At 57.8% G+C, this 20,701-nt stretch overlaps 2 protein-coding genes across 5 annotated transcripts in view; one reads left to right on the top strand and one right to left on the bottom strand.

The window, feature by feature from the left end:
• The window catches only part of LOC128853108 (carcinoembryonic antigen-related cell adhesion molecule 2-like), a 55,091-nt gene extending 39,295 nt beyond the window's left edge, over window positions 1-15,796 (bottom strand). For all 4 annotated transcript variants that reach the window (XM_054075160.1, XM_054075154.1, XM_054075159.1 and 1 more), the window contains exon 1: window positions 11,424-15,796. In XM_054075160.1, coding sequence (XP_053931135.1) covers window positions 11,424-11,646 — 223 coding nt within the window. In that variant the 5' untranslated portion in view covers window positions 11,647-15,796. The remainder of the gene's footprint in view (window positions 1-11,423) is intronic.
• LOC104066246 (tumor necrosis factor ligand superfamily member 10) lies at window positions 10,804-18,653 on the top strand. The gene is made up of 5 exons (XM_054075161.1): window positions 10,804-10,983; window positions 15,803-15,949; window positions 16,261-16,297; window positions 16,773-16,880; window positions 17,084-18,653. Exons 1-5 carry the CDS (start codon window positions 10,837-10,839, stop codon window positions 17,524-17,526), a joined length of 882 nt encoding a protein of 293 aa, XP_053931136.1. The 5' UTR covers window positions 10,804-10,836; the 3' UTR covers window positions 17,527-18,653.
• Window positions 18,654-20,701: the final 2,048 nt, after the last annotated feature.

Below are 20,701 nucleotides of genomic sequence, written 5' to 3'. Positions count from 1 at the left end.
ATCATTCAGAGCCTAGAGCAAGGACTGGGTCCCCTCGGACTCCTTCCAAGGCCGTCAGCAGCGTGGAGGGGGCTGCTGGTGCTTGGGTGACCTCCCAGTGTCCCCCCAGATGCTGCTGTAACTGGACACGAGAGGAAAGCTGGGGAGGAGCTCTTGGTGAGGGAAGGCAGGGACAGGATGAGGGGAATGGTTTTGAGCTAAAGAGGGGAGATTGAGATGAGATCTGAGGAAGAAATGTTTTGCTGTGAGGGTGGGGAGGCCCTGGCCCAGGTTGCCCAGAGCAGTGGTGGCTGCCCCATCCCTGGAGGGGTTCAAGGCCAGGTTGGATGGGGCTCGGAGCCCCTGATCCAGTGGGAGGTGTCCCTGCTCGTGGCAGGGGGTGGGACTGGATAGGCTTTGAGGTCCCTTCCAGCCCAAACCATTCCGTGATGAAAACATGTTTGGATTTCTGCCTCTGGCCTCCCCTTAGTCCCACAACGAAGTGGTTGTTGCAGGTAACACAACAGTGGCGTGAGGGCAATGTGGCTGCTTGGGAGGTCAATCACGCCTTACCAGCAATGTGGGTCGAGGCCAGAGATCACCTCCTGGGTGATCAGGGATCAAGGCCTGTGCACAGCTCAGGGCTGCCGTGCTTCTCAAGCCGTCAGGACCCCGCTGCCTCCAGGAGCCGAAGGAAGAGAGGGTGGAACTTTGTGAGCATCGGCTCTCTGAGCTGCTTGTCCCAGGAGCATTAACCAGCGTCCCTACACCTGGCTGGAGAGCGGCTTTGCAGCCTGCATCTCCTTGAAGGGGATATGATGTGCCAGGATCTCTTGATTTGGGTTGAACGCAGCCACTTTAAGGTGCTCCTGGAGCTGCGAGCTGTCCCAGCATGGAGAGGCCACATGCCTGATGTGGCTGCAGCTGGGAAGAGGAAGCTTAGATCTGCCCAGGCCATGAATTCACACCTTTTGGCAGCTGAGCCACCGCACGCCAGCCTCTAATGAAACCAAGGCTTTCAGGTTGTCTCTTGGAGGATGTTCTGCTCCCTCCATGGGTACCAGTGAGGGGAGCAGGGCTGCAGGGAGAAGAGGGGGGGCCAGACCAGGGACTGGCCCCATCCAGGCCAGAGGAAGATCTCCAGAAAGACATCAAGAACACGGAAAGGGGACGATCAAGAGGAGAAACTTGGAGACAGCTGTGTGTGAAGGCAGGGAGGCCCCATCACTGTCCCACTAGAGGGAGCGAGAAGATCAGCTGTCAGAGGAGACAAGGGGAAGAGCTGGGATGAGAGGGCCCAACAAAGAGAAGATGCAGACAGCAAATGGCTCTTCATCCCCTACCCAAGCCTATGAGTGCTCCAGGTCTCATGAGTGTCTCAGGAGGAAGCAGTCCCACCTTGTGATGTTATGCAGGGTGCTGCTGGTTGGCAGGATGTGAAGCCCTAGGAAGCTTGCCAGATTGTGTCTTTATGGAGCTGGCTCAAATCTTCCCCCCTCTATCCATCCCTCTGCTGCCATGTGAGCAAACTCCCATCAGCAAAGCAGGGAGCAGCCCTGCTCCTGCCATCACAGACTCATAGAATTGCTTAGGTTGGAAAAGACTTTTAAGATCATGAAACCCAGCACTTAACCTAATACTGCCAACTCCACCACTAAACCATTTCCCTAAGCACCACATCCACAGGTGGTGGAGACTCCTCCACCTCCAGGGATGGAGACTCCTCCACTGCCCTAGGCAGTCTCTGCCAGGGCTTCACCAGGTTTTTGGTAAATAAATGTTCCCTTATATCCAATCTAACCTTCCCCTGGTGCAACTTGAGGCCATTTTCTCTCATCCCATCACTTGTTACTGGGAGAAGAGCCCACCTCGCTCCAACCTCCTTTCCAGGAGCTGCAGAGAGTGATGAGGTCTCCCTTCAGCCTCCTTTTCTCCAGGCTAAACAACCCCAGGTCCCTCAGCCACTTCTCATAAGGTTTGTTCTCCAGCCCCTTCCCCAGCTCTGTTTGCCTCTGGACACGCTCCAGCCCCTCAATGTCCTTGGAGTGAGGGGCTCAGCTGTGGTGGGAAGCTTCCTTTTATGCAGAGACGTGCATGGGTGTAATCCTGGGCAGCAGGATGCTATGGGCAGCAGTGGAAGGTGGGGGACATGGAGGGGGTGCCCAATACTGGGCTGCTTCATTCCCTGCTGTGAGAGCAAGAGCAGAGACAGCTTCCTTGAAGGAGAACCAGGAGAGCAGGGCTATGAAGGTCCTGGACAGGAGGCTGGCACAGACCAGCAGCTGACACACCCAGACCCCAGCTGGACTGCACTGTGGCTGTCTTTTTTCCTCATGGTTGTTTTTATGCTCTGCTTTGCCAGGCATGTTGCAAAACCCAGGCGATGAATCAAAACGACCTGGAGCTCTTTTTACCCTCTACAGCCCAGGAGAAACTAGGCGTTGTGTCCCAGCTCAGGGATGGCAGGAGCAGCCCTAGGATGGAGACAGCTTCCTGCAGGGTGCAGTGACGGATCCTGGGGTTGAGCTGTGCTGTGTGAGAGGAGAAACTGAGCCAAATCAGCCCAGATCCTGCTGGTTTGCAGGAGGCTACAAAGCCCAGCTCTGCATCAAAGCTTTTGGTTGTGGTAGTTTCTGGTCAGTGAGGAACAGCTTCTGCCCATCTAAGCCAACCTGTTGGGTTGCATCAGGGTGAACACCAACACCTCCAGCCCCCACCCCTACTCCTGGCACTGTGTGAGGCTGGAAGAGCTGGACTCATTTGTTAAGCTGGGACAAGAAACCTTTTGGGCCACAGAGGGCAAAGGGAGCTCCAGGTTGTTTTGACTCATCACAACCACCTGGCAACCTCTTGGAGATGCAGCCAAGCAAGGGAGGTCTTCATCCCAACTCATTGCCTGGGTTTTGCAGCCCCCTAGCAACCTCTGGAGATGACCTGATGCAGCCAGGCAGGGGAGGTCTCCATCCCCCCCTGATAACAGGGACAAGCAAACCCTGGCCCCAGGGAAGGAGTGACCTGATGAGCCAACAAGGACTGGCAGCTGCTTCCAGCCCAAGCACTGGGAGGGCTTTGGGTGCAGAGGCTGGGACCTCATGGCTGATGTCCTCCCCTTGCAGCCCCAAGGCAAGCATGCACTGGGGCAGCACGAAGGCTGCTTTTGCTCCACTGAGAGCAGACAGAGGGGCCAAACCCGCTGCCCCTCGGCACTGCGCAGCCAAAGCCAGGCGTACAACGAACCAGAATGAGCAAGACTCACCTCAAAAGGGTGTTTCTACTAAGCCAGAACCAGGCAGTGAGTACACGCTTCCCCTGCGAGCCCCCTGGATGAGGGGAAGGGGCCTCTTGCAGCTCTGCGGATGGGAAACGTATCTGCGCAACCTCACAAGGAGTTGGGCTGGGGAGGGAGGAGGGCATGAAAAAGCCCTGAGCCAGCAGGAAACCTGTGGTGGGAAGCTCTGAGTCAGTTCCAACCATGACTTGGCTGAAAATGGTCCATTCCCTGGCTCTGCAGCCTCCACGTGTCTTGCATGGTTCTCAAATTCCCAGGAACAAAGCAAAGGGGCTCTGCACCTCGCAGAGGGAGAGCACGCGGTGTCTGGCTGCATCGGCCTGTCTGCATCTGCAGGACAGCAGGGTCTTGAGGCCTCTTGGGGGGGCAGGCTGAAGTCTCTGCATGGGTCTGGCCAAGGGACCAGTCCAAACTGGGCAGTTTGAGGCCAACTCAGTTCCCATCCAGTGAGTTTAGAGGAAAGGACAAAGACGAGAAGCAAAGTGTCCGTTGAAATGGGTTGCTGGGACCACGGTTTACACACTGCCACAGGGCAGGAAAGGATGCAGTATAAGGTAGAGTGCCACAGAATCATAGAATTGTTTAGGTTGAAAAAGACCTTTGAGATCAAGTCCAACCATTCCTGTCCACTACTGAACCAGATCCTTGAGCATCTCATCTGCCCAGCTTTTAAATCCCTGCAGGCATGGGGACTCCACCACCTACATGGGTAGCCATTGCAGCACCTGAGAACCCTTTCAGGGAAGAAATTTTCCCTAATATCCAGTCTAAGCCTGCCCTGGCGCAGCTTGTGGCTATTTCCTCTCGTCCTATCACTTGTCACTTGGGAGAAGGGCCCAGCACCCACCTCACTCCAACCTCCTTTCTGGGAGCTGCAGAGAACTGTATAAACCTCCTCTTCTCTGGCTAAACAGCCTCAGCTGCTCCTTATAGGATTTGTTCTCCAGCCCCTTCCCCAGCTCCATTCCCCTCCTCTGGTTGCACTCCAGCCCCTGAATGGGGGGGTCTGGGTCATAGGGGAGGAAGGGCAGAAGGGGTGAGACAGGTCGGACTGGTCATAAAGCCTAAAACAACTCTTCCACAAGTCTTTCTGAGAGCATCAGCACAGCTTGACCCAAACAGGCAGGCCCAGCTGGACCCCCCTGTGCTGGGAGGTGCTCACACTCACAGACCCTCCAGGATCACCCCTGCACCAGGTTCACATTGTCCTGCTTCTCCTGTTCCTGGGGCTCCCCTTCTGGAGGGCTATCTTGGATATGCCTGAGAAAGAAGAGCTTCTCTGTGGGTTTCTCAAAGAAACCAGATCCCTCCCATCGTGTAGACTTGAAGGGTTGTTGGAAGGAGGGGATTTTCTGCTGGTTCCCTGGTGGTCTGGGGCAGACAGGAACTGTAGCATCAGTTACGGTGGCATCAGCTCTTGGGCGCTGTCAGGCAGCGCTGCTGGGGTGCTGAGTCCTGCTGTCAGGACCCCAAAAACTCTTGGCACAGGAATCAATCAGTTCAAATCACAAAACAAACGTATGAGAGGGCACACCAGGGAGATGAGCAGAGGCTTCCTGAACTGCATGCACCAGGGAGATGAGCAGAGGCGTTCCTGAACTGCATGCAATGATTTCACCTCCCCCGGGGGTGGGGGTGTTGTGTTGCTTCCTGGCTGAAGATCCTGTAGCCAACACATGTTTGAAATCATCAGCTGCTCAAGCAAACAAAGCTGCCTTAAAGGAGCAGCCTCGGGAAGCTGAGCCCCAGCACCAGAGCTGTGCTCCAGAGCAACGGAACCACGGGGGGATGCTCTGTCGCTAATCAAACTCGAGAGGGGATCCAGCCTATGCTAATCCAACAGGTCCTGTGTGCCCCATCACCCTTGGAAAACATGGGAAAATAACATGACTGAATTGCACATTCAACCATGGAATCACAGAATGGTTTGAGTTGGAAGGGACCTCAAAGCCCATCCAGTTCCACCCCCTGCCATGGGACACCTCCCACTGGATCAGGGGCTCCAAGCCCCATCCAACTGGGCCTTGAACCCCTCCAGGGATGGGGCAGCCACCACTGCTCTGGGCAACCTGGGCCAGGGCCTCCTCACCTTCATTGTGAAAAATTTCTTCCTAACGTTTCATTTAAATCTTCCCCTCTCCAATTTAAATACATTCCCCTCATCCTGCCACTCCATGCCCATGTAAAAAGTCCCTTCCCATCTTTCTTGTAGGACCCTCCAGATACTGGAATTCCTGCAGCAAAGCTGAAGCAAACCCAAGGGTCAAAGTGAAAAATCCCAGGCACACAACACACACTGCCATGCAGGTGCTCCCTGCTTGGTTTCTCCCACTCCTGGCTCTTGCTAACAACCAGCAAAACACCTTCTCCTGCTCTCCTGCACTTGCTCTGCACCACTGAGCGCTGAAGAAACAGATTTCCAGGCTCAGCTGACCCAGCCCTCCTAGGGCACAGACCAGGAAACATCAGAAGTGAAAAACAACTCCTCAGCCAGTCTCAGGAAGCATTTTTTTTTTACCTGGCATCCACTCAGTTTTACTCACACAGTTCTAGTTCTGGTCCAGCCCTCGTTTGCAGGCTTGGCTGCTCTGCAAACCTCCTGTCACCAAGACACGAGAGCAGCCCCAAGCTACCACGTTCTTGTAGCTCCAGGCTTCCCTCTGCTTCCCACGTGCACCCTTGCCCCATCTGACACCCCTCCACCTGGCTCTGAAGGCCCTGAGCTTTTTTAATGAGAACAGACAGGAGGGTTCATTTCTAGTTGGATTCTTTTAGAAATAAATAGTCATCTCTCTCCTAGCTCAGTGCCCTTTCCCAGTTCCAAAGAAAGCAGCTTGCCTGGGGCAACAGCTCCTTGCCAGGGCAGGGCTGGTGCCTGCAGAGGATGGGCATGGAGGCATGCACTGAGCTGTCAAACAGGGGGCAAAACTGCTTGTGGGCTTGGCAGATGCTTTGGGCTGGAAGATCTCCTTGTCTCAGGAGCATCCTGACTCACAGCACAGAGGGGAATGGGAAGGGTTTTCCCCAGGCAGGTCTCTCCAAGACAAGTCACCAGAGGTTCAGCAGCCCCTTCCCAGAGTAAGAGTGAGGACAGCAAAGGGTGGTAGAAGTAGAATCATAGAATGTTGGAAAGGACCTTCGAGATCATTGAGTCCAACCATACCCATCCACTGCTAAATCATATCCCTAAACACTTCATCTGCTTGTCTTTTAAACCCCTCCAGGGATGGAGATTCCACCACCTCCCAGGGCAGCCTCTGCCAGTGATAGAATCAGAAAATTATGAGAGTGGGCCCTGAGATCAACAATCAGCCCAAGCTGAAAGACTGGCCGGGGCATTTGGTAATATATGAACCCTCAGCCCTTCAGCGTCCACCTCCACATCTCCTGTCCACTTTGGGTCCCACCACCTTCACTCTGCTCCTGCAGCTTCACTCTGATCAGGCTCCCAGGAGGCGGGGAATGGGGGACCCGCAGCCCCCAAACAGCATCAGTGCTGCCTTTCTGCTAGAAGAGTAAGAGGAAAAACTTTTTTTGCTATCCAGAAGATGCCAAGGAAACCGCCAGCCCACTCCACACCCTTCCCATCATTCTCTCCCCTCGCACATCACAGCCCACTGGAGACACCCGTTCAGGGAGCAAGTGATTAGATCAGGGATCCAAAGGCATTTGCATGGAGCTCGCATTATTCAAGGCTTGGCGAAATCTTTTACAAAGGCAATAAAAGCAGATAAAGGGACTACTTACCTACTTCCCCATGTTTGGACCATGGTATCTGGTCACACAGCTCCTCTGCATGCTGGGCAGAGAAGCAGCATGGAGTAGCCCCGCATGCCTGGCTCCTTCTGCAAGGACTACTGCAGCTTTATGCCCACCTAATAAATATGGCTCAGGGCTACCAAAGCACTGAGATTAAGGCCAAGTGCAAGATCCTACACCTGGGTCGGGGCAATCCCCAATTTCAGTACACTATGGGGGATGGTGTGATTGAGAGCTGCCCTGCAGAGAAGGACTTGGGGTGCTGGTTGATAAGAAGCTCAACATGAGCCGGCAATGTGCGCTCGCAGCCCAGAAACCAACCATGTCCTGAGCTGCATCAAAAGCAGCGTGGCCAGCAGGGCGAGGGAGGGGATTCTGCCCCTCTATCCCTCTCTTGTGAGACCTCATCTGGAGTATTGTGTCCAGTTCTGGAATCCTCAATATATGAAGGAGATGGAGCTGTTGGAACAGGTCCAGAGGAGGCTACAAAGATGATCAGAGGGCTGGAGCACCTCCCATATGAGGACAGGCTGAGAGAGTTGTGGTTGTTCAGCCTGGATGAGAGAATGCTCCAAGGAGATCTTATAGCAGCCTTCCAGTACCTGAAAAGGGCCTACAAGAAAACTGGAGACGGACTCTTCATAAAGGCTTGTGGTGGTAGGACAAGGGGGAACAGGTAAACTGGAGAGGGGCAGATTTAGGCTTGATATAAGGAAGAATTTCTTCACCATGAGAGTGGTGAGGCACTGGCACAGGTTGCCCACGGAAGCTGTGGCTGCCCCATCCCTGCAGGTTTTCAAGGCCAGGTTGGATGGGCCTTGGGCAGCCTGATCCAGTGGGATGTCCCTGCCCATGGCAGGGGGTTTGTGACTAGATGATCTTTAAGGTCCCTTCCAACCCAAACTGTTCTACAATCCTATGATTCTGTTTCCACCCCCACCTCATGGCAAAGCAAGCCTGGGTGAAGGGAAGCTTGTGGAGGAAACCCACTACAAACTGCTCCTACGACGCCAACCCAGCCAGGCTGCAGTGATGGGTCCAGAGAGCAGGGGTCGAGAGGAAGGACACGTGCACAACCAGCAGCTGGAGGAGCGAGGAGAGCCAACATGGACCCTGCAGGGAGCCGTCACCCCGAAACACACGTCTGCTCCGGAAGAAATGTGGGGCAGGGAGGGCAGAGCCCAGGGGTCATTGGGAAAGGAGAAAGAAGGGAAATGAGGGGTGACTTATAGTGCATGGGGACCATGCTGCTTCATGGGTGGGATTACTTCATATCAGGTAGAAGAAGAGGCAGGACCTGCTTGAGTTCCATGCGTGACCAGGGCCAGCCACCCACCCACCTCCTCGCATGCTGAGTGGTGGCTGCATTTCAGGATGCAGGAGTAGCCAGTTCTCAGCTCTGAACATGCTCCAACAAGGGCTGTCTCCTCCATCTCCAGAGGAGGGAACCCTCAAACCCTCACCAGCTCTTCTGACCCACTCTCCCTCTTCCCCTGGTTGAGGAGTCCTTAGATGCTCTGCAAGCCCCAGCCCAACAAGTTGAGGCTTAAGGGCCAAATCCTGAACTGATGTAACTACTGAAATGTCACGGAGAGTTTTAAGCCCCTCAAGGGTCAAAACTCAGCCTGGCGGGGCTTTGGTTCACTGCTCTCACTAGGGGAGAGCAGCACTGGCTGGGGGAGCCCCATAACCTACAGGGACCTCAGTCCTGGTTGACTCAGAGCTGCTCTGGCTTCATGGCCACCTCTCTGTGGCATGTCCCTATGTGATTGGGAGCCCTGTGTTCAGCTCTGGAGTCCTCAGCACAGGAAGGACATGGAGCTGTTGGAGCCAGAGGAGGCCACGGAGATGATCTGAGGGCTGGAGCGTCTCCTGTACGAGGACAGGCTGAGAGAGTTGGGGTTGTTCAGCCTGGAGAAGAGAAGGATCTGCGGAGACCTTAGAGCAGCTTCCAATCGTGAAAGGGGCTCCAGGAAAGCTGGGGAAAGGGCTCTGGATCAGGGAGCACAGGGATAGGATGAGGGGGAGTGGTTTTGAGCTGCAAGAGGGGAGATTGAGAAGAGATCTTAGGGAGAAATGTGAGGGTGGGGAAGCCCTGGCCAAAGTTCAGAAGCATTCAGATCAGCTCTGCTTTGATGAACTACTGTTTTTATTCCAGGGCTCTGGCCCAGCAGCAGATCCAGAGCCAGGACAGCTTTCAGCCTCAATTTTGTACCTGGGAATTTACACAAACACAGCCTCAAAGAAGATTCTTCTCTTGCCCAGAGCAGTGGTGGCTGCCCCATCCCTGGAGGGGTTCAAGGTCAGATTGGATGGGGCTTGGAGCCCCTGATCCAGTGGGAGGTGTCCCTGCCTATGGCAGGGGGTGGAACTGGATTAGCTCTGAGGTCCCTTCCAACCCAAACCATTCTATGAGTACCGATGGCTGCGGCACTGGGTCCGCAGTGCATGTGCATGTGCGGCACATGTCCCTATGCCACCTGGAGTCCTGTGTCCAGTTCTGGAGTCCTCAGCACAGGAAGAACATGGGGCTGTTGGAATGAGTCCAGGGGAGGCCATGGAGATGATCTGAGGGCTGGAGCCCCATGGGGACGCTTGGCCCACCGCCCACCCCCGTGCCTCATTATGTCCTCCAAGCCCTGACACCATCTCTTGACAGCCCAGACAGGACAAGAGATTTCTCACTGCCCAGACTTCTGTCCTTGGGGTCACTCTTTGTTCCCAGGGCCACCATTTGCCCGTGAGACCACCATTCGTCCAAGGGCCACTTCTGTCCAGGGGCCACCTCTTTTTCCTGGGCCAGCTCTGTCCCTGGAGCTGCCTTTGACCCTTGGCTCCCCCTTTGTCCCAAAGGCCACCATTTGCCCCTGGGACCACCCTTTGTCTAGGGGCCACCTCTGTCCCTAGGGCCACCTCTGTCCCTGGGGCCACCCTTTGACCCTGAGGTCACTCTTTCTCCCCAGTGGCCACCCTTGGACCAGCACTGCCCAGAGGCCACCTCTGTCCCTGGGACCACCTCTTTTCCCTGGGGCCACCTTTGTCCCTGGGGTCACCCTTTGTCCAGGGGCCACCTCTATCCCTGGGGCCACCCATTGTCCCTGGGGTCACTCTTTGTCCACGGGCCACCTCTGCCGCTGGGGCCACCTCTGTCTCTGAGGTCACTCTGTCTCCTTAGTGGCCACCCTTGGACCAGCAGCCAGGGGGACTGCCCAGAGGCGACCTCCATGCCTGGAGCCACCCTTTGTCCAGGGCCACCTCTGCCCCTGGGGCCACCTCTATCCAGGGGCCACCTCTTTTTCCTGGGCCACCTCTGCCCCTGGGGCCACCTCTGTCCAGGGGCCACCTCTGTGCCTGGGGTGACTCTTTGTCCCTGAGACCACCCTTTGTCCAGGGGCCACCTCTCTCTCTGGGGCACCTCTCTGTCCCTGGGGCCACCTCTATCCAGGGGCCCCATCTTTTACCTGGACCACTGGGGCCACCCTTTGTCCCTGTGGTTACTCTCTCCCACCAGGGGCCACTCCAGCAGCCACCCACGGCCCAGGAGCCACCTCCATGCCTGGGGCCACCTCTTTTCCCTGGGCCAACTCTGTCCCTGGAACCACCTTCGTCCCTGGGCTCATCCTTTGTCCCAAGGACCACAATTTGCCCCGGGACCACCCTTTGTCCAGGGGCCATCTCTCTCCCCGGGCCACCTCTGTCCCCGGGCTCCGCGTCCGTCCCCTCCCCCACCCCCGCGGCCCCCCATCCCGCAGCCCGGCCCAGCCCCGGTCCCTCCCCGCTCCCCGTCCCGCCCTCCCGCCGGGGCCGCGATGGCCGCGCGGGACTGTGCGGGCGCTGCCGGGGCCGGGGGGCGCCGCGGGCTGCTCTGGGGCTGCCTGGGCGTGGGGGCCGTGCTGGCTCTGCAGCTCGTCTCCGCCACCGGCCTCTTCGTCTACTTCTCCATGGCCATCGCCAAGGTGAGACGGGGCCGGGGAGGGGGGGGCACCGATCGGAACTGTGTGTCCAGATGTGGAGGCTGGAGGTTGGGGGGGCACCGATCCGAGCTCTGCGTCCAGATGGGGGGGGGGGGGGGGGGGGGGGGGGGGGAGGGGGCACCAATCTGAACTATGAATCCAAATGTGAGGCTGGGGGTGGGGAGGCACCGATCCAATCTCTGCGTCCAGATATGGGCTGGGGGGGCACTGATCTGGGCTCTACATCTAGATGTGGGGGTAGAGGTGTTACCGATCCAATCTCTGCGTCCAGATGCGGGGCTGAGGGGCACCAATCTGAGCTCTGCGTCCAGATGTGGAGGCTCGGGGGCACACATCTAAACTCTGCGTTCATATGTGGGGCTGAGGGGGAAGCACTGATCTGAGGCCTCCGTCTAGAGGGGGAGAGGGAGGAGAACACTGACCCGATGTGGAGAGGGGCTTGCTCCAGCTCTGCATCCAGATGTGGAGGCTGGGGGGAAGAGGGAGGCACTGTCCCGAGGGCCGCCCGGAATCCAGATGTAGGGCCTGGGGGGTTGGACACTGTCCTGGGCTCCACCCAGAGCCATGGATCCAGATGTGGAGAGAGGGAGACTTTGTCCTGGTGTCTGCACTTGGAGGGGAAAGAGCCCTGCTCTGGGGCCCCATCAGAGCCTGCAGCTCCAGATGGGGAGGGGAGAGCTCCCTGGGCTCCAGACCTCATTCACCCCTGGTTCCTTCATCATCTCCACCTCCACAATTCCCATCCCACCCTCATTCCCTGACCCCCATCCCTCCTCACCCACTCTGTGGGATGCTGGAATGGCCTGGCTGGGTAGCCCCTCCATCCCATCCCATCCCATCCCATCCACTCCTGGGTCCGTGCTCCAGCTCAATCCCACCAAACACCCGTGCTGGGATCCAGATGTTCCCACCTACCCACAGCATTATTTGTGCCAAATCCTTCCCAAACTCGACGTGGTCGCCCAATCCTGCTACCAGCCCCCGGTCTCTCAGCTAACTGGGACTCATGGCAATTCTCAAGCTACGGGAGGCGTGGGAAACCCCCAACCAGGAGAGATATTTGCCATGGGGTGAGGGAAATTCAGACCTGATGATGGGAATTATCAGCTCTGTTGGTGGAGAGTCCATCAAGAGTGCCACAGCTCGGAACAGTGCATAAAACCACAACAGAGACAGGGATAAAAGGACCAAGCCCTGCCTGGGGACGCAGGAGGGATGGGCTGGGAGCAGAGCATCCTTTGGAGCATAGACTTGGGCTTTGTTTCCAGCCCTGCATCCCATGTGCACCCGCTGGGAGGAGTTTACATGAAAGGCACTGAGGAGAGGAGAGGAATGCGGGCAGATGGAGCCAGAGGGCAGGGCTGAAGGGAAGAGAAAGTTGCTTCCCTGTCCATCTTTGGGGGGATCGCAGAGGCTTCTCTGCTGGATCCCTGCGTGGATATGCACTGGGGATAGGTACGCGGAGCTCAGCACCTCTGAGGACACTGGATCATGGACTGGTTTGGATAGGAAGGGACCTCAAAGCTCGTCCAGCTCCAACCCCCATCACTCGGCATGCCAGCCCACCCTTTCCCCCTTACCCATAGCTCTTCCCATCCCTTCAGTTTTACCAAACTTTCCCACTTTTCCCTTCATTTAATGCCCTCCCCCGCAGCACCAGGAGCCCAGGAGAAGGGAAGTGGAGAGGTTACCCTGCAGGGAGAGGGACCAGTGGTGCGTGCAAGCTTTAATCAAGGCAACTAGCATGATCAGGCGGTGCCAGGCGGTTGGTAGGACCCAGAGGGATGAGACGCATGGTTGCCATCCCCATGTGCTGCTGGGAATATGCCACCACCCTACCGGACCAGTCAGATGAGGGCTCACCCTGTAACTGGTGATTAGTGCTCGTGGCAGCCCAAGAGCTGCACACACTGGCTGTGCCCAGGCCTGGGGTTGTGGGTTCAGCCCCGTCACTCGGGGATTTGCTGCCTTGGTGGGCACCAAGTGTCCTCCCTCTCAGGCAGGCGGGTCTGGACCCAGCCCAGGGAGAGTCGAGGGCTGCGCTTGCCCTCTGAGCTGGCCACTGCAACCCATCTACGAGCCACTGCACAGCCCCTCTGAGCTGGCCACTGCAACCCATCTACGAGCCACTGCACAGCCCCTCTAAGCTGGCAACTGTGCAACCCACCTACGAGCCACTGCACAGCCCCTCTGAGCTGGCCACTGCAGCCCACCTACGAGCCACTGCACAGCCCCTCCGAGCTGGCCACTGCAGCCCATCTACGAGCCACTGCACAGCCCCTCTGAGCTGGCCACTGCAGCCCATCTACGAGCCACTGCACAGCCCCTCCGAGCTGGCCACTGCAACCCATCTATGAGCCACTGCACAGCCCCTCTGAGCTGGCCACTGCAACCCATCTACGAGCCACTGCACAGCCCCTCTGAGCTGGCCACTGCAACCCATCTATGAGCCACTGCACAGCCCCTCCGAGCTGGCCACTGCAACCCATCAACGAGCCACTGCACAGCCCCTCTGAGCTGGCCACTGCAACCCATCTATGAGCCACTGCACAGCCCCTCTGAGCTAGCCACTGCAACCCATCTATGAGCCACTGCACAGCCCCTCTGAGCTGGCCACTGCAGCCCATCTACGAGCCACTGCACAGCCCCTCCGAGCTGGCCACTGCAACCCACCTGTGAGCCACTGCACAGTCCCTCCGAGCTAGCCACTGCAACCCACCTATGAGCCACTGCACAGTCCCTCCGAGCTAGCCACTGCAGCCCATCTACGAGCCACTGCACAGCCCCTCCAAGCTGGCCACTAAAGTCCGGCTACGAGCCACCATGCTCCTGGCAGGGTTGGCCAGTGCAAGGACAGATGCTTGGCCCATGAGAGTCAACAAAATCCCCCCCATCCCTTTTTATGTGACCCTCTGCAGTCTTTCTGCTGCCCCTGGAGCCTGTGTGCATCCCAAACGTGAGCACATCCTGGCTCCAAGCCAAGCGAGAACCCCAGACTGCGACTGTGGGAGGTGGGCAGGGGGCAAGCAGGGCCTTGGGGGAGGAGGTGGCCAAGCCCCAGATGACAATGTGGCCAAGCATGAGGACTCCTGCGTTCTGCCCTGGGATCAATCTAGGTTTGATATAGAGGGGATCGTTGAGGAGTTGGTGTTCATCCTTGGAAGTGTTCATCCCTGGAGATATTTAACAGCCCTTTACCTGCCTTGGGCAGCCTGATCCAGTGGGAGGTGTCCCTGCCCATTGCAGCGGGGTGGAACTGGGTGATCATTTAGGTCCTTTTGAACCTAAGCTATTCTATAATTCTGTGATTCTTTGGTTCCCAGCTCCTGACATGCTGATTTCAGGGCAGTGTGCCAGCTGTGCCTCAGTTTCCTCATGGCATAGCAGCGTGGTGACAAATCCCTAGCGCCAAGCCGTGCCTGCTCCCCGCTGTGCTGCCGGGCGAGCACTGGAACAGCCTGGGATGGGGCAGGGCACCAGGACAGCCTGCATCACGCGGAGGGGAGGCTTCCAGCCCAAACCACAAGGCAGCTCAGGCTTGAAAGTGTCAAAGCACTGCCTGGACTGCCACAGCACTGCGAGCACTTGGGGTCCTGTCTGCAGCCTGGAAGGACCCGAGAACGTCTTTTGCAACCCCAGTTTAGCTCAGCAGAGAGAAACCACGGTGAATGTGGCCAGAGCTGCCTGGGTACGTCCAGATGACAGCTCTTGCCTCATATGGAGCCAAACCTCACAGGGCAACCCCTGCCCTGGACGCTGTGAACACCACCTTCGAAGCCAGGGCTTCACTGCTTGTGAAGCCTCATCCCGCCAGGGCAGAGATGAAGGAGATGGAGAATGGGAAATCTTCCCTTGACCTAGTGCTCTGCAGCTTGCAAGGGTCCTTGAGTCTTGCCTCCTCCTCCTGCTTGCTGCTGGAACTCCAGGAAAGGGACTGTTGTGTTTCATAAAGAGCTAGAGATGAGCAAGACTCACTTCTGCCAGGGATCATGGGCGGACAAGATGAGATTTAACCAATCCTATTCACAAAAACAGATTTTTGACAGAGCCTGGGAACCACTCAGCCTCCCAACTCCATCCTAGCACAGGACATGCAGACGGTGTTTGCATCCAAGCAGTGTTGCCTTGGCCCAGCCCCAGCTCTGGGATCAGGGCAGCTCAGGGTTATTCTCCATCCCACAGTGTGGCCCTGAGCTCCCAAATGTTGGAGGAGCTGGGCCAGAGGCAGCTGCCCCATCCACACCCCCTGCCAGCAACCTCACCACATCCTCCAACCGCGCTGTGCATGCCTGATTTGATGCAGAGTTAGAAATATGGAATCATGGAATGGTTTAGGTTGGAAGGGACATCAGAGCCCATTTAGTTCCACTCCCCTGCCATGGGCAGGGACACCTCCCACTGGATCAGAGGCTCCAAGCCCCATCCAACCTGGCCTTGAACACCTCCAGGGATGGGGCAGCCACCACTGCTCTGGGAAACCTGGGCCAGGGCCTCCCCACCCTCACAGCAAAATATTTCTTCCTCAGATGTCATCTCAATCTCCCCTCTTTCAGCTTAAACCCATCTCCTCTTGTCCTGTCACTGCCCTCCCTGATCCAGAGCCCCTCCCCAGCTTTCCTGGAGCCCCTTTCAGCACTGGAAGCTGCTCTAAGCTCTCCCCACAGCCTTCTCTTCTCCAGGCTGAACAACCCCAACTCTCTCAGCCTGTCCTCGTACAGGAGGTGCTCCAGCCCTTGGATCATCTCCGTGGCCTCCTCTGCACTGGCTCCAGCAGCTCCACGTCTGGGTGTTTCTGTTCCAGCTCAAAGCCCAGGTGCCGGGGAGCACAGAGGAGCTGCGGTGTCTGCAGGTGATCAGTCAGCAGCAGGATGGCTCCAGCCTGGAGGAGCTGATCAGCAACCAGTCCTGCCTCAAGCTGGCCAACACCATCAAAGCCTACGTGGCCACGGTGAGCCCAGACCTGCTGGCTTTGGGGACCAGGGAGGATGGCACAGCTGTTGGGAGAGCTCCTGCCTGCCTCAGTTTCCCCCTCCACCTCACCAGAGGGATGGCAGAGGGCAATTCCAAGGATGGTTTAAGACGGGAGTGGAGGAGTGGGGCTGCATGTCGGGCCCTTTGCGGCAAGGAGCTGGTGGAGCCCAGAGCCATAGCACAAAAACCAAAGTTTTGAAGGCTTGGAGGAGCTGAGAGGAGCTGGGACACAGGGAATGCCCGTTTCACCTCTAACCGCAGGACTGTTTCTTTCCTCTCCTGGTTCAGGTGACAGAGAACGTTATTCACAGGAGTGCGGTGAAGGGTGAGTTCCTCCTGGGGTGCTGGCACTGCAGGGCATCCATGACCTCTTCTGGGGTGCGGTTGCAGCCAGACAGATGGAGCCACGGTCCACGTGCACATGGCTTGGCGTGTGGCTGCGGCTGCCAGCAGGCTTGGTCGCTCCCGGGGCAAACTCCACCAGGCACGGTGCTGCGAGCCAGGGCGGGAGAGGAGGGCAAGGACTGTCCCACAGCGCACATTATGGGCATCTGTCCCCAGGGATGGGGTGGCAGGGCCAGCTGTGATGTCTATGTGGAGTCCAGTCAACCAGGGCCACAGGGGACAGCACCAAAACCTTAGAGAATGATTGACTCAACATTTCCATCCCCAAATAACCCCCCTCTTCAGCAGGTCTGTGGGGCATTTCCTGCTTGCTCAGTGAGGACCTGCTCTGCCAGCACGGGCTGGGCATCCCCACACTCTCTGTCTTCTGCAGCCATGTGTCCCTTTTCCCACAGAGGCCCGGCGGAGCTCCTTCAACATCTCGGAGGGGCAGGTTCTCCGCAGAACAATGGGCAAGCCCTCGGCGCATCTCACCCTCCGTGCACAGGGCCTGGCCGAGGACGGTAAGTTGGATTTCTGAGATGGGAACAGGGGAAAGATCCCACACAAAGGGCAGGGGAGCAGGATGGGAGGATGGTGGCAGATGGAGCGGTTTCTCCTGTCCAGTCCAAGACCACCTTCACCCCTCCAGGCTATGAGAGAGGGGTAAAGCCACCCCTCCTGACCCTGATGGAGGCTCCTTTCGATGACTCTTTCTTCTCCCCAGGAAACTCCAAGCCCTTTGGGAACCTCTCCCAGTCCTGCCGCCACGCCATCTCATACTGGGAAGACAGCACCATCCACTCGCATCTGCAGAACATCACCTACCGCGATGGCCGGTTGCGAGTCAACCAGGCAGGCAAGTACTACGTCTACTCCCAGATCTACTTCCGCTACCCCAGTGCCGGGGCCAACACCAGAGTCTCCGTCCCACAGCTCGTGCAGTGCATCAACTGGAAGACCTCCTACAGCCAGCCCATCCTCCTGCTCAAAGGGGTTGGCACCAAGTGTTGGGCGCCTGAGGCGGACTACGGGCTCCACGCACTCTACCAGGGCGGGCTGTTTGAGCTGAAGGCTGGCGATGAGCTCTTTGTCTCCGTCTCCTCCTTGGCCATCGACTATAATGATGCAGCAGCCAGCTACTTCGGGGCCTTCCGGCTCGACCTGTGACAGCCGCCTCGGCCTCCCACCTTCCCTGCCATCCGCTCTCCCGCAGCAGCTATTCCAAGCCACCCCCAGCCCAGTGGCTGGGGCAGGGACATGGCATGGGGTCCTCTCCTGCCTGTGATGACCCTTGCAGTAAGGGATGAGCCAGAGAAGGGCACGGGGGATGGCCTCCTGCAGGGACTTGCGGTGCTCAGTGCCACATGGAGCTCGGCTCTCCATTGCATGAGGGGTGGTCCACTGGTGACGTGCATGAGGGAGGATGTCCCAGCTGCTTCACCTCCCCAAGGAGGTCCTGCTGCAGGAAAGGCACCAGGGTCGCATCTAGAACTGCAAGACAAAGCATCTCCATGGCAGGATGACCCTTGGCGAGTTGGACCTCACGGCCCGCTAGGCTGTGGGTGCCCGGGGACTCCAAGGCAGAAACTAGGGTTGGCAGAGGGCAGCGGTGCCAGGAGCGCAGGCACAGGGCTGACACCCCGGGGCAAAGCTCGCCGGGATAGCCCGCAGGTACGAGAAAGCTTCAACATCAGCTTCTGAGAAGGATTTGAAGAGTTTGGGCTAATTAGAAACCTGGAGTGATGCCAACGATCCGCTTTGGGCGGTCAAAGAGCAGGACCGGCGAGTAATCACCAGCCCAAGCTACCGCACCTGGGCACGTGGCAGGGAGGCACATTATGCCCGAGCTGAGCTGCACAGGACCATCCGGCCAGGAGCTTGCTGTGACATCCCTTGATTCTGACGAAGCATCTCTTTCCTTGGGGGTTTTGGTCCTTCCAGCGCTGTTGGGCCACATGATTGCTCACATTTAGCTGGAGCAAGGATTGCAGGAGGTGGGTGAGCATCGGCAGGGACCCAGGAGGGACAATACCGGCCCCTCGGCGTTCAAGGCCATGGCAGATGCCAAAAGAGGGATCGAGCAGGCCGGAGCGTGGTCACGCTGGCTCAACCCACGGACGCTGGGCTGGACACAGCCCCTCTTTGTAATTCCCTGTATACACTCTGTATCATATGAAGACTGTTTGTATGGACAGGATGGCAGCGTCAGCTCCCACGAAGGATGCAAAGCACCCCCTGTGCCGGTGCGGCAAACGGGGGGCTCACAGTGCTGATTTAAATAAAACCTCTTGGAGTACAGGGAAGCCCTGCTCTGCCCCCCTTTTGCATCAGGCATCGCCAAGCGGGCATCCTGATGTCTGGCCTGGTTCCCATGCTCCGCCGGCAACCTGGGTGCCAGCACTCTTGGGTGCCAGGCAGGCCTGCCGGCTGCAGCCCAGCCTTCTCTGCCCCCTCTCGCCCCATCCTTGCCCCAGTGCTGCAGGCTCGGGGCTGCGAGGAGGCAGAGCAGAGCGGCAGCTTCTCCGCAGAGCAGCAGCTTCTCCCCGGCTGCCTGCAGCCTCACCCTGTGCTTCCACACCCGAGTGCTGCCTCACCAGCTCAGTGCTGTGGTGATGCTGGCAGCAGCAGAGCAGCCCGGGTGCGATGCCAGAGCTGCTGGGTGCGAAGGCAGCCTGGGGGAATGGGCTGGTTCCCAGGAGCTCTGCCCCTGAGAGCTGCAGACAGAGCCCAGTGAAGGCTGCGGGCGATAATCAGCTCCTGCCTCATCTTGCATCGGTAGAGCCTCAAAGGGTTCCATGCTGCCTCGAAGGGCTCCACACCACCTCTCCCTTACGGATGCCTGGGGCATTCCCAGGGAGATGCACTCCCACTCCTGAGCCCAGTACCTTCATCTCCCCTGGGACTAGGGGCAGCTCCAACAGCAGCTCCAGCAGAATCCCTGCCGGGACCTGATCCAGCCCACTCCTCTTCCTCCCATCAGCTCCTGGGAATCACATCTCGCCCAGCTTCCCTGGTGCTGCTCCCCTCTCTCCACTTTGGGGTTGCCAAGCCCAGCCTGAGGCACAGCCAAACCCTCGAGTGCTACGGGGGGGGTTTGTTCCCTATCACATCATGTCCAGGCAGAGGCTGCTCCTTGCTCCTGCTATCCATCTACAGCTTTCCAGGCCTGCATCCTCGGCTGGGGCTGAGAGCTGGTGCCAGGCTGAGCCAGGCGGCTCCCACAGCCCCCAGTACCCACAGCCCTTGGCCATTGCCACTCTCGAGCTCCTGCAGGTGGCTGCTCCAGCGAGGCCGATAAAAGGGGCACGGTGCGGCCCCCTCATCCCGCACACAAGCGCCTGGACCAGCCCCAAATGCAGGGGCAGATTTCTCAGCTCATCCAAAGCCTAAGGACACCATTTTGCCACCTATAAAGGGGGAACACAGCTGCTCCCTTCTCCAGGCAGGGCTGGGGGGTCCTGGTCCCCAAACAGCTGTGGTTCCCCAGCTCCGTGGAGGAAGGTGAGGCTTCGCTCTATACTCAGCCCTGCCAGATGCATTGGGCTCTTGCCCAGTGCAAACACAGCCCTTGAGTTCAAGGCACAGCTGGGTCCCCCGTGGTATCACTTAGCAAAGACCTCCAAGCACACCAGGTCCCAACTAGTGCTGGCCCTGCAAAACTTTGCCTTCCGAGATCCACTCTGAATGGTCCCTTTTTGCTTGCACCTCTCTTTCTCTTCCTGCTTTGTCAATCACCTTGGTGACCAACGACAGGATTCGGGCTCTCAGAGCTCTACAAATCCTTACTGGCATGAAACCTCCCTGCTGGGGAGCACTGGCCCCTGAGCTGCTGCGGGAGCTCAGGTTGAATCAGAAAACCTGGAGCTGCAGGAAATGGAGCAGATGGGTCCAAGTTTTGCTTTGAAATGGAGTTTAAAGCAGCCCCCCCGGCCCGGTGGAGTGGGTAGGATGTTTGCAGGAGTTGGCAATGGCGCAGGTAAAGCAGTTCCATGCGTGAGCTGGGAGAGCCGGGCTCAGCGCCAACCAGACCATGGATTGCTCTGCTTTCCTGGAAGAGAAAGACTCGTGGGCAGATGATTTCAGAGAAGATGAACTCCACAAGCATTGAGCCAAACAGCAATCTTGCTATGTGGTAAGAGTCGAGTGGCACCAGGCAAGCAGAAATGGGATGGACTGGGGGGAAAAGGTGGTAGGGTGGGGTGGGGGCTGGCCTTGGCATAGGAGGGTGTTTGCAAGGTCCTGGCTCTGCTGCTTTTCCAGGTCTCCTGCTCTGGGTTTGTCATGGTGGGGAGAGGGCTTAGAGGCATCTCCCAGTCCTGCAGCTGCTGCTGAGATCACAGAA

The sequence above is a fragment of the Cuculus canorus genome, chromosome 10 (assembly GCF_017976375.1).
Source record: "Cuculus canorus isolate bCucCan1 chromosome 10, bCucCan1.pri, whole genome shotgun sequence".
Lineage (NCBI taxonomy): Eukaryota > Metazoa > Chordata > Aves > Cuculiformes > Cuculidae > Cuculus > Cuculus canorus.
Note: the sequence above shows the minus strand (reverse complement) of the source record. Positions and strands in the feature narration are given on the sequence as shown.